Source organism: Manduca sexta, chromosome 13 (genome assembly GCF_014839805.1).
Source record: "Manduca sexta isolate Smith_Timp_Sample1 chromosome 13, JHU_Msex_v1.0, whole genome shotgun sequence".
Lineage (NCBI taxonomy): Eukaryota > Metazoa > Arthropoda > Insecta > Lepidoptera > Sphingidae > Manduca > Manduca sexta.
The window spans coordinates 8,768,425-8,781,020 of NC_051127.1; the positions used below are offsets into that span (position 1 = coordinate 8,768,425).

General features: G+C 34.7%; 1 protein-coding gene across 1 annotated transcript in view; it reads left to right on the forward strand.

The window, feature by feature from the left end:
- The window catches only part of LOC115452110 (hemicentin-1), a 56,529-nt gene extending 44,451 nt beyond the window's left edge, over window positions 1–12,078 (forward strand). Inside the window, exons 10-17 of the mRNA XM_037438327.1 lie at window positions 4,156–4,317; window positions 4,571–4,705; window positions 8,361–8,546; window positions 8,794–8,955; window positions 9,862–10,122; window positions 10,867–10,938; window positions 11,054–11,130; window positions 11,389–12,078. Coding sequence (XP_037294224.1) covers window positions 4,156–4,317; window positions 4,571–4,705; window positions 8,361–8,546; window positions 8,794–8,955; window positions 9,862–10,122; window positions 10,867–10,938; window positions 11,054–11,130; window positions 11,389–11,715 — 1,382 coding nt within the window. The 3' untranslated portion in view covers window positions 11,716–12,078. The remainder of the gene's footprint in view (window positions 1–4,155; window positions 4,318–4,570; window positions 4,706–8,360; window positions 8,547–8,793; window positions 8,956–9,861; window positions 10,123–10,866; window positions 10,939–11,053; window positions 11,131–11,388) is intronic.
- The last annotated feature ends 518 nt before the right edge of the window (window positions 12,079–12,596 follow it).

Consider the following 12,596-nt stretch of genomic DNA (forward strand, 5'->3'; position numbering starts at 1 on the left):
GTTCACTTACACATTGTATACCTGAAAGGGTGGACAGAGGCGCAACTGATGCACCCATGCGTATTCCGGTCCATGATGTAATAGTGGGTGAGCCTATCTCATATTGGGTACAAATTCCAAACTCCGGACATACTTAGTAGAAAAACCCAATATCACTTTTCCGTCCCGAGGATCGAACCCGAGACCTTAACACTGCAGTCGTACCGTAACACAACTATGCCACCAAGGCAGTCCCATCTACGAATTACATAATTTACAAAAGGACGTAATTTGACCTACTTATGTCTGTTTCTTCGACATAAAGTAATTAAGAAAATGATATCAAAAAGAAATCCGTCAATACGAACGAATCAAACTCAATCCATTCATCAAGATACCAATAAAAAACGTCACATCAATAAGAAAATTACGGTGATAACTTTCGCCTTAGCAAATTGCGAAATATTTTGCTTCCATTATAAACCGGGTGCTAATAAATTATATTTTCATTCCGCTGGGGGCTTTTCGTCGTTTGCCGGCTGCCGTATCAATCATTCTTGGATCTTAACAAAGATTTGTTAGAGTCAACGGCGTGAGACTGTATTGAACGCAAAATAATTTCATTTCGTATAACAATAAACAACAATCAGGCCCTGTAGGTAGAAAATGAATGTTCCAATGTATGTTCGTCCTACACTGGTTTATTCTAATACGGTTTTGTGATAGCTTGTGCGTATCGCGTACTGCGTTGGCTATACAATCTGCATTATTTATAGTTTTATTTCTAAAAAATTCTATTGTTGTATATTCAATAAAGCTTTTATAGTATTAAACTATGTTGCAAAGGTTATTTGAAATATTCTTAGCTTTGGCATACTGTCAAATCTTTGTTATTTATGGAAAATATTGAATTATATATCTACCTTACATAACTATTTTAAGCCAATTTGTAAACGATACTATAAGACTCCTAGTTAAAGTCTTAGAAATAAAATTTCGTATCCCATTAATGTAACATTAGCATATAGTATGATTATGGCATGCCTAGCTGTTCTGAAAGAAATGCGTCTTTACTTACTTAGTTTGATTTAAACGTTGAGGCCATCCCTCGAGTAAACAGCCTAGCACATTCGTTCATACATTTACGGCGCACAAATTATAACCGAGACTATGCAAAGACTTATAAATAATTGCTTCAAGAATCAATTTTAGATCATTTTAAAAATTTTAACTATCAATTTTTTTCTTATTAAATTGTCTATTTAATATTGTGTAAAAATATAATGGTTATTTTCGATTTGTATTATAAATATCAAATAGATAGCTTCAAACAGTACCACCTTGATAGACCCTCTCAATAGGCCTTTGCCTCGCACCGTGTGCTGTGACGATGAAGGTAATTCTTATGAAGGTCAGATACAAACCTCTAGTAATAAAATTACGTAAGTGCACGAATACAGAATAATTACATTAGCAGGATAGTGAACTTGCTTAGACGATGAGTTCTTTCCACCGTCCACTTAATATAATAAGTCTGGAATAAACTTATCGATATGAATAAAATTCAGTATTCCAATGGACTTTTATCTCCTAAATCTTTTGTTACGAAATACTCTAAAATATTATATTGTTGAAATTCTTTTAAACATTAAGGTATTATTTATAGAAAATATATAATCAGTTATAATATGATTTATCCAGAGGTTATAGACCCGTATTCATAAACGTTACTTAGCTAAATACGGAGCAATGCTGTAATAATAAGTCTGTTTTCCAATGTATCGAAATAATATTAAAAACAAATATTATTATTTTTGCCGCTGTACCAATGTATCAATTTGCATGCTGTGGTCTCCTATAATACATACATACATTGTTTTCTTATATGCCCTGTATCCTTCGTTGGAGGTCCTTAAATAAATAAATGCTTTCTACTATATTTAAAAAAACAGCATTTAAACTCTGTCATCACATTCAAATTAACAGAAAACTAAATTAGTCATAAAAATCAACAATAATATGTATCGATCTATAGTCCAAACTTTTACACAACAATAATATTTGCTATATTTTAAACATTCCACATATCGGTATATAATTAAGAAACTTCGATCACATCGATCAAACAAACAAGCAAGTTCTATCCACCGGGATTAATTTAATGAAGAACAGACGAAATTCTATTAGGGAGGGGACTCTGAGTAGACTTCCAAACATCAATCATAGGGCTGGGAAGATTTACGTCGACGTCGCCACGACCGGCCTATCTGCGACAAATGAACGTGTCCCCTCCTTATTCGTTAGGCGTCGTTTATTATACTTTTATCGATATCTCAATGTGACTCTATTTCGTGAGTAAGTCCTCCTAATATTTTTTATTTTGCACTGGTATTGATTTTTACTTATATATTACTGTAAAAGAACTTTAGCCAATTATACATATACAGTCTTACTTATAAAAATTTCACAAGACTATGCTTAGTTAAACACAAATTTACTCAATCAACTGTAAGTCAAAACCCGCCATCTTGCCTTGTTTAAACTAGGAACCGATGATATTTTTGACAGCTATTTAAGTAATTCTTAACCATCTCTTAACGCTAAAACAAGTTTATAAGTAAGACTGAATATCTGTAAGGCCGTACCAAATCGTTTTAAATTTACGTCCCTCGATATGTATGCTGTACATGAATGTTAAGGTATTAGCCACGCCGATTTAAGTAAGCCGCATTTATAGCAACTCCTTTATTGATTCCGCAGTAGCCGTCGAAACCAGCGCAAAGAAACGTTGTTCGCACGCGGCACACGATCACCCTCAGCATTACATTAATCCACATACATATTTTCATATTCCCGCTACAGTAATCCCACCGTGGAAGGGCTGCTTAACGCGAGCAAATATTTGAGAGTTTAATGAAAATCTAAGGCAGCCGGGGAGCGCAGTTTTGCAAGTAGATACCTAAATGAATCACAGTTGCCGACTGCGTCTCGGCGGGGGAACAGTTGGGCAATAAAATTTATATATCGTCTAACTTCTGTTATGATTTAACGAACTGAATCCACGCTTATTCGGTTCTTTGTATTAATTTCATTCTTCGCTACCGAATTAGTAAGGTAAACGCTGAGTTTGCTAAATAGGAGTATCATCAAGCTGTTTGTTCGCTTTCGTTTGCGATGTTGAATGCTAATTTTATTATGGGACGTATAAATACGAATGGAACAGTGTCTGATTAAAATATTTCCTGACATTGATGTTTTGTATCAGGCAATCGTCGACATCCAATAAAGCATTGGAATTACGTTCACTGATCCTAAAACACGAGTCAGTCTAATGAGGTGCCAATGCAGGAGTTTCGTCAAATAACGGAACGTCTTTGTTGATGGTGGTGCTAATCTTCTACTACGAAGGTGCTTTTGACATTGTACAATTCGCATACGCGTTTCGGAATAATTTATTAACCTGTCCTGAATTTCCAACGGTATTTAACCCCAAGCCAGCTCATTGAAGTTTCTATTGGCCTTATAATAAATTCTTTTATATCACAAATTAGGTGTTGTGCGAGTAAATAACCTAGGCAATGTGAAGGCTACCAATGCCGGACTAATAAAGAACTATTTTTACGCCGTAGCGTACTGGATATGGCGCCGGTTTCAGTGGAAATTATGTTTCTATTAGAGTAAATTAAATGAACAGAGGCTACGTTTAGCTAGGAGCAAGCGTATGAGCTTATTTTGCATTTAATTAATGTTTTATTTATGAATGCAAAATTTTATAGGGACGGCGTGAAGTTTTTAGTGAAGTATGAGCCAGATAAATAATTTATTGCTCTTTATGTCAATTATGATAAGTTACATAACGAAATATAATTAATCAATATTTTCCGGAACATTTTTGGGTATATGTGTCTTCTTTAATAATTTTAATAATAAAGACATAAATAAGATAACGACCAACCAATGGTAAATCGTCAGAGACCATGAGAACCTACCACACCATCGTAGTCATTGCACCCACCTTATTAAATGTCTTACGACTGCTCACAGATAGAAACAAACCCATTCAGACATTGAGATTTCAAAATGTTGACCACCTTACAACTCATCCAAAAAAAATCGAACTATCCTATACAAAACACCAACCACCTTTAATTATAATCAACTTTTTCTTCATAACAGACGCACCAGTATGTTCTCACTCATCACCGCAAGTACTCGGAGCACAACTCGAAGAAGTTCTTCGAGTGCGATGTTCGGTCACCGCCAACCCACCAGATGTCACATTCTTCTGGCAGTTCAACAACAGCGGGGAAAGCCTTGATGTGTCTCCACTGAAATTTGGTACGAATTTTGATCCTTACAACCTCTATCAATATTTAGTGCCAATATAGATAATTGAACTATGATTGGAATCCCAGTATCAGCAATCGATTTGAAATCGAGCTTCAAGTTTGAAATTTGTAACAGATCTACGCTCACCAAATGTCGAACGAAACCGCAATATTCAATTAAGAAATACTCATTTAGAACTCGTATTCAATAACCAAATCCCTCACATCCGTACTCTTCATTAGTATAGTAATCGAATATACAGGGACAGCTAACGGCAGCACCAGCGAACTGAGCTATAAGCCGCAGAGTGAGAGGGACTACGGCACGCTTAGCTGCAGAGGCACCAATACCGTCGGCAAGCAACTCGACCCGTGCGTGTTCCAGATAGTTCCGGCCGGTGAGTTCTTTATGTTAATGCTGCCCTGGTACACGTAAATGCAATATGTGTTTGATTAACAACCGCGAAGTTAAACGACAATACGCGCCGTGCTTACAATGTTTTTTTAGTTTAGGTATAAAAAATGTATCCTAGGAAAATGCACAGGCATATTTTAATCACGGAAGCGAAACTATAACCAAAAGATAGTTTAGATATTAATAATTAAATGTTCGCCCTGTATCATACATAATACTTCGCCTGTGCTACGAAGCCGCCACAAGCGCTTTCTACTAATAAGAGGGAATTAGGAGCGGTCGTCCTGGTTTCGTCTTGTGGTTTAAACTATCATTTACAGTTCGTTATTATAAACATAACTTCTTTTTAAAAGTATATAGTACCTACGAACACATTATATAATAATTCTTTCTAGTAACTTTTTTATTGATCCTTACTTTATTATTCCCTTCACTAACAATTAATATTGATCCCGTCATAGTCATCCGTAGAGACATTGTGCGTGTTGTTCTGAATCGTATTTATAAGCATCAAAGAGAGCACGACGACTGGTTCTTACTTCAAACGATTCATTTATTCAATCTATCACCTTAACATTTCCAAATGATCTGAACCAAACAGATCTTTCAGTTTTGTATGACTACTACAGGTCTTTAAAATCTAATACTACTTTTGAAGCATTAAATTCCTCAAACATTAATGCATGCATTATAATTTGTATAAATATATTATACGTTTCGTTCCAATTTAATAAATTTCATGGTAAAATGCCAACGTTTTGCAACTTTATCCTTTTCCTAATATAAGTTTTTAATTAGTCTCAGCTTCTACTGATCTGTGTAAAGTTAATAAATTCTGTTTTATATATATAAAAGGTCATACATTTAACATACACTCCTACGCTCTTTGAGTCAGTAAGTAGCCATTTCAGAATGCTCACACCCTGACGATTAAAAGAGGGAGTATGTAGAAGTAAATCAATCCACGATCCTAAAGCCATTATGAAATACAAATTGCATAGAATAATATCAGAAAGGAACGATACAAACGGAAAGGTGAAAAAGAATTGAAACCACCCTGAAATTACAATTGTCACCCGTCTCCATATCATAACATATCACAAATTAATCAAACTACCTCGCACGGCACAATTCAAACATGCGGTCCAAGCGCTATCCAGTGAAAAGTATTAATAAAACCGCGCATACCATTTGAACCAACAAAAGCGGTGCCAAATGCAAGTTTAATTTCTGTTTGCGTATTTCATCCGTGGGTACGCCGAATCTCATAACTTTTCGCTGCCGTCATTCAATTTTTTCGTTACTATGTTTGCTTCTTTTGCCTCGCATGTCAAACGGGTTGAACCCATTTTGCGAACAAATAGTTCGCGACTATGAAATCATGTTTGATGTCGTAGCAAGTTGGCACTCCTGTCGCCTGTCACACATGCAACGAGTTAATACATCTATACTATTATACAAAGCTGAAGAGTTTGTTTGTTTGAACGCGCTAATCTCAGTAACTGCTTTTTCGAATTTAAAAATTATTTTAATGTTGGATTGCTAATTTATCGAGAAAGGCTCTAGAATTAAAATTTTATAACATCACATTATATCCATTAGGAGCGGAGCATCAATGAAAATATTGCAAAATGGGGAAAAATGTATTCCTTTTAAGAGCTTCCGTTGCGGGCACTGCGTTTTCGTTTAAAATGACGCAACAACCATGTATGAAGGATTAGCTCATCTTAAAAAGTTCTAGAAATAGATTATAAAACAAAGTCCTCCGTCACATTTTTGTCTGCCTGTCTGAACGCAATAAACTCAAAAACTACCTACCGAAATTCGATGTAATGGTATGGCGGTAGTTTGATACTCTGAAAAGGACATAGGCTACTTACTACTCCTGGAAACTTTGACGCTAAAGAAGCCCTGGGCAAAAGCTAGTTTAATAATTATTGTACTTAACACTTAATTCTCAACAAAGTTCCCTAAGATTTAAAGCAACCAGAGAACAAATAACACATAACAAAAACACACACAAGCGGTTTCATTAAAACGCTCCAGTTATTCAATGTTGACCTCGCAAGCCACTATTCTTGATCTATGACACATCGCAAAGGAAAATACGAGTGTAGCGGCACTAGGTGCAGTAACACACGCCCAACCCACGGCATTTAATATCCCCGCAGTTTGTTATAACCTACAACACGTTAAATTGTCACTCGACTGCCATAAGTCAAGGCGAAATTAGCGAGTTTCGCCTTTATACCTCATTTTAGCTCCAACGCACGTACAAAGCGCGAAATACGCAAATTACTTAAGATATTTGCCATAGATTTGCTGCATCAGTGGTGATGGGATATGTAATTTGAATAGTAATGTCTGTTTCACGAATGATTAAGTTAATGCATCATACAGTAATTCACGTTCGTGACATAAATGCAGAAGAGAAAATATCACGCACATTGTGCTGGCGTACGAATTAATTTACCTGAAATGATGCTGGATTATTTCAACATTACAGTCTACAAACTTTTATGTAGTACATTGGCGATTTTTCTATCTATACTATCATTATATAGCGGAAGAGTTTTGTTTGAATGCGCTAGGCTCAGACACAAATAAACCGATTTTGAAAATTCTTCACTTACAGGAAGCTAGATTACTCTTGAATGCTAAAAGCTAGTTTTTAGAATAACAGCATAATGAACTTCACTAATTTCTAAAGGAATCAAACTATTTTAGTTGGAAATAGACACTGAACATTTTGAAATAAATATCTCAGCTCTCTGTAATGAACTTTCTCCAACGGTGTCTACTCGGCGCTATCTATGACTTGTCCTTCTTCAAAGTTCAATTTTTTTTACGGTAGGCAGCAGCTTAGCTGTCCTTCTGGTATTACTAAAGGCGATGGGCGACGGGAACCACTAACCATCACAAACGGGCCGTTAGCTCGTCTGCCTTCGGAAATAATAAAAACCAATATAAACACTCTTAGCTTAGACTTTATTAAAATATTATAGCATACATAATTTCAACACATCATAATATGATTAAGTAATGAAGTTATACATTTTGAAAATACAAGATTAAAATAAAAAAAAATACTTTTCTAGAAATGCCTTTTTACAATCCTTTACGTAGAAATAATTAACAAAACCATGTTCACAATAATATAAAATACGTAGAAATATAGTGAATAATATTTCATAACTATGAAAAATGCGTTACGTAAATTTTTTGTTTCAAATTATTTTAGTTAAAATATATGTGGAATGTACGTACGATATTGTGTTTTAGTACTTCAAACGGTATAAAATAATAAAAAAGGCATTTATTTAATCGCAAAACATTTTAATAAAATTTGATATTTACGTACAAGCCACTGCATACTTCTAGCTCACATGTATTTAAACGCTCCTCAAGCACCTTATCCCGTGGTAAATTATAACTATATATTCGCAATAACATTAGGACGCTTACAAACCCTCCACAAAATCTGAATGTGAACATTTGAGATTTAGACCTGTCCTATATAATATAAACAATAATTGTAATGATATTTTATAATACATATTTAATTCAGCTATCAGCAAACATAGCTAAATATTGACAATCAGAAGTAAAATATAATGCGAATTCTTCTATTTTTATAGCAAGACCGTCAGCCCCAAGAAACTGCTCGCTGCAGGCTGGTAACAATACAGCGGACGGGGTGAGTTACTGGCTTCGCGTCCGCTGCGTCGCCGGGTACGACGGCGGCTTGCCCCAGTCCTTCGTCTTGGAAGCACTAGACCCCATTACCGGCAAAACAAGATTCAATGGAAGCGTTAATGAGAGCGGTAAAAATTAATACTTTTCTATAACAAACGATATGAAACTTGGAAACATTCCAGTTCAGAATTTCATTTGGTATATGTAGGTGGAATGTGTTAAGATAGTTTCGTACGTAAAATATTATATTCGAAATACAGACAATACTATATATAGATATAGGTTGTTTTATATTTATGATTAGAGATAATAACTTAATTTTTGTTCAAACGGCTCCCCACGTTAATACTAGATCTTTTAAATATGTTGTTGCAGATGGCCAAGCCACATTCAAATTAGACTTGTCACAACTATCGACCGCTGGAGACGGGGAAGGAGCTACCTTCAATTTATTGATTTATGCAAGGAACCTCAAAGGAGAATCGGAGAAAACCCTTCTCGAAAACATTGCTTTTAATGATGCAGCAAGAAGAACAGGTAAGTTTGATTAAGATAGTTGTAAGCCGAGCCGTTATAAAAATTATATGGCAGTTTAACAACGCGTAATCAAGAAGAAATGAGGTGTTTTTGTAATGAAACATTGTTAAATTTTAAAACCTAATTTAGAACATTTAACCGTTAGTTATTATAACAGAAATCCACTTCGTACCAAGTACCAAACGCTATTAGACAACTGTTGCCAAGTTTGCAAAAGTAAAGAGTTCAAGGTGTGTTGAATAAAGTCCAGAATTTACAAAGTTTAAACATGTTTCTAATTTCTACACTGTCAAAGTTCTTGAATTGCCTTAATTATTATTTTCTGATTCATGTCGCCTAGTGAATGACAAGAATTAATTATAATTACACAATGCTAATAGGCTTTTGAATTAATTTTCACCGCTCGACTCGTTATATTTAGACCAAGTTCTGATCCTGTTTCTTCGATTTTGTCATTCTTTGTTGCGTAACAATTTAATCTCAAATGCTTGACAACATTCCATTACAATTTCTTAACTTCCTCAAAGTATTTTGTAATGACATCAATTTTTGATATTTAATAAATTTTGTTAACAATTCATCTAAACAATTAAACATTTTGTTATCAAATTACGAGAGAATTTATCAGTTGTCCTTAGCAATGCTAAAATCTTATTTTAATGGAATAAAATTCAATTAAGATTTCCTGTGCTAGACTGTTTTTGAAATATTTTTAAAAGGTCAATCGTCAGCATTAAAACGAAATAGTGACCCCAAAACCTACTATGATCATTTTGGTGTATAATGTTTTGTGGATTTCAAGTTTAAAAATTCAATGTCTAACTTTCATATTTAGATTTTGTAATATTCTCTAGACTATCTTTTATTCCTCTTATAAATCCTATAAAATTTCGTTCTTTCAAACAGACGGCAAAAGTACAATCGGAGGCTTAACTCTGGGCGTTGTAGTAGCAGCAACTCTAGGAGCAACGCTTGCTGCTGGTGGTATCATAGCATTTGCAGCTCTCTGCGCCAAACGTCGAAGATCACAGCCTCCTAACAAACATCCTCCAGGAGATATGCTAGAGCTCAGTGATGGTGGAAGACGATACGTGGTGGCATACACGATCAAACCATCACCTGAGCTTAAAACTCCTGATCCACAGCCTGATATTTTGAATGCACCAGGTACGATGGAACACTGTTCCTGACTGTTGTATTATTTTATGTTTATCCTTAAATCAGAATGTCTTGTTATTTATAATCTATGAAATCTATTTCCAATTCTACACTATCTATACTAATATATAAAGCTGAAGAGGTTGATTGTTTGAACGCTCTTGTGTCAGGAACTACTATAGCGATTTCTAAAAAAAAATCACTTATAGAAAGCTGCGTTACTCCTGAATGCTATAGGATACTTTTTACCCCCAGAAAAATATATTATGCGGCTCTTTTACCCCGGAAAACCATATACACGCGGGCGGAGCTGCGAACAAAAGCTAGTATTCTTCGTTTTTAAGATGTACGTAATAAGGAGGGAAAGTTTTTAAGTTTTTTTATAGAAGGTAATCACTGAAACTACTGAACTAATTCCACACAGTTCTTGAGTTACATAGGCTTCATTTTACTTTGATATGATTACTTAGATTCGAGAAAAGACAGACGAATCGGCCCCAAGGAAAACCCAGTGTTTACATTACAAACATAGTTATGTTTTACACTGGAATAATATTTTCCTCCCTAAATGATGGTAACGATAACGGGTATTTTGTCCTCAAAAAAAGAAAAAGGGTGATATTTTGTCAACTATCAAGAAATTAAACGGAACAAGACAAACTGTTTGAAAGAACAGTTTTATAAAAAATAATAGCAAATATGCGGCTATTATTAAAAGTATTTATTATTGATTTTTAAACCTATTCTAAACAGATGGTGATAATCAGGTGGGAGCATGTAACATAGATGAAGGAGATGAATGGCCTAGCATAAAGGAAGTGAGAGGTGGGTCCGTCATATTCTAATATAATGACGATGTACTTGAATATAACACGTCTGAAATGTTTTTTTACTTAGCCCATATTTGTAAATGTTTTATATAATAATATTATTTATACAGGAGACTGGACTAAATCAGGAGCTGTGTTCTCAGCAGAAGATCTTGCCCTTTTGGATTCGGCTGAGCGGCCGCTACAGGTAAGATCTGTTGTATACTTATATATAAATAATAGATTTTTTTGGCTTTGCTACCAAAATATCACTGTAGGCCTTCTATTAACTCGTTAGAGTTACCGCCATCATGGAACCATCTCCATTCCTTCCCCTTTACGATCAACAGATTCTAGTTTTCTAGGTGTATACGGAATACGCGACTTAACACATCAGTGACCCACACGCTCAATTGCCTGCCTATGTATTAAAAAAAACATAATAAAACCATTTGATGTTCAACAGCTAACCCCTGGAAGCGACGTGGTGCCCAGCAATAGACAAGAGGACCTCCTAAACCAAAACCTGCCTGAACCGGGAGTAGCTAGTAATAACTTTAGGCCTAATTACGTAGTAACTAATAGTCCCACACTAGGCAGCCCCAATTTCGTATGTCCAAACGGCAACTTGGGCTCACCGTTCGGAAGTCAAACCTTGACTCTCAGCGGCCCCACGCTGAGCTCGGGAAGCCTCGCCACTTCAACGTTACATAGAAATAAAGGTAAAGGCAATGTGCGGAGAAGAGAGCACGTACTAGCTGAGAATTTACCAGGACCAGAGAGCTGCGTGTGAAATGTGTAATAATTTAGCTTTTCAGGATTTGAATTGTGTTTTTAATTTGCCAATGAAGTACAGGTTAACTATTAATGTAGGGATTTGTCTAGTCAATTTTTATACGTGTTTTCTTGTGGTCCACTGTACATGACGAGCTACCATTATTAATTGTAAGTAAGAGTTATTTTGCCAAATTTATAGGAAATATAGTTTTTAAAACGACAATATTTATGGTGTAAATAAAATGTATTTAGAAGGTAATGGAATATAATATAGTCGAAATACCTGATACAATTCGTTGGTGTGCAATAAAATAAACACGATACATATTTGTAACTTAATGTAACTCAACATGGACTCAACAATAATTTTGCTCAAAAAGGTCTTTCGCGGATATTGAAAACCTTTCGCTCTCTGCTATAATGTCTTCATACAATATTGTTTTTCCAAACGTAAATTGCATAAGGAAAATTCCATTAATATGTTAATTTATTAAAAATATTTCAAAGAATCATTTTACATAATTATTATTTACGGTTGAAGAATTATGCGACAAACGACATTTTGGCTGATAATTTTCATAAACTATCGAAAAAAAAGACTGGATTTTGAACCAAATTCGGCAGCTTTTTGTATTCCAATCAATTGTAAATACCGGTATCATAAATTTAAGTCAACGGATGCTTTTAGATGATCTTAATTAAAATCGGTTGTGTTGTAAATAAAATTGGTTGAAAATACAACCAGAATTATTGTATAAACAGATTGTAAAAAGAGGCTTTTATTGTTCATTTATTTATGTGCAAATATCTAATGGAATTGTACATATTTGATAATATTATAGACGAATTGCTGTAATGTACGGTATTGCCTATTTTATATATTAAGTTACAATTTTT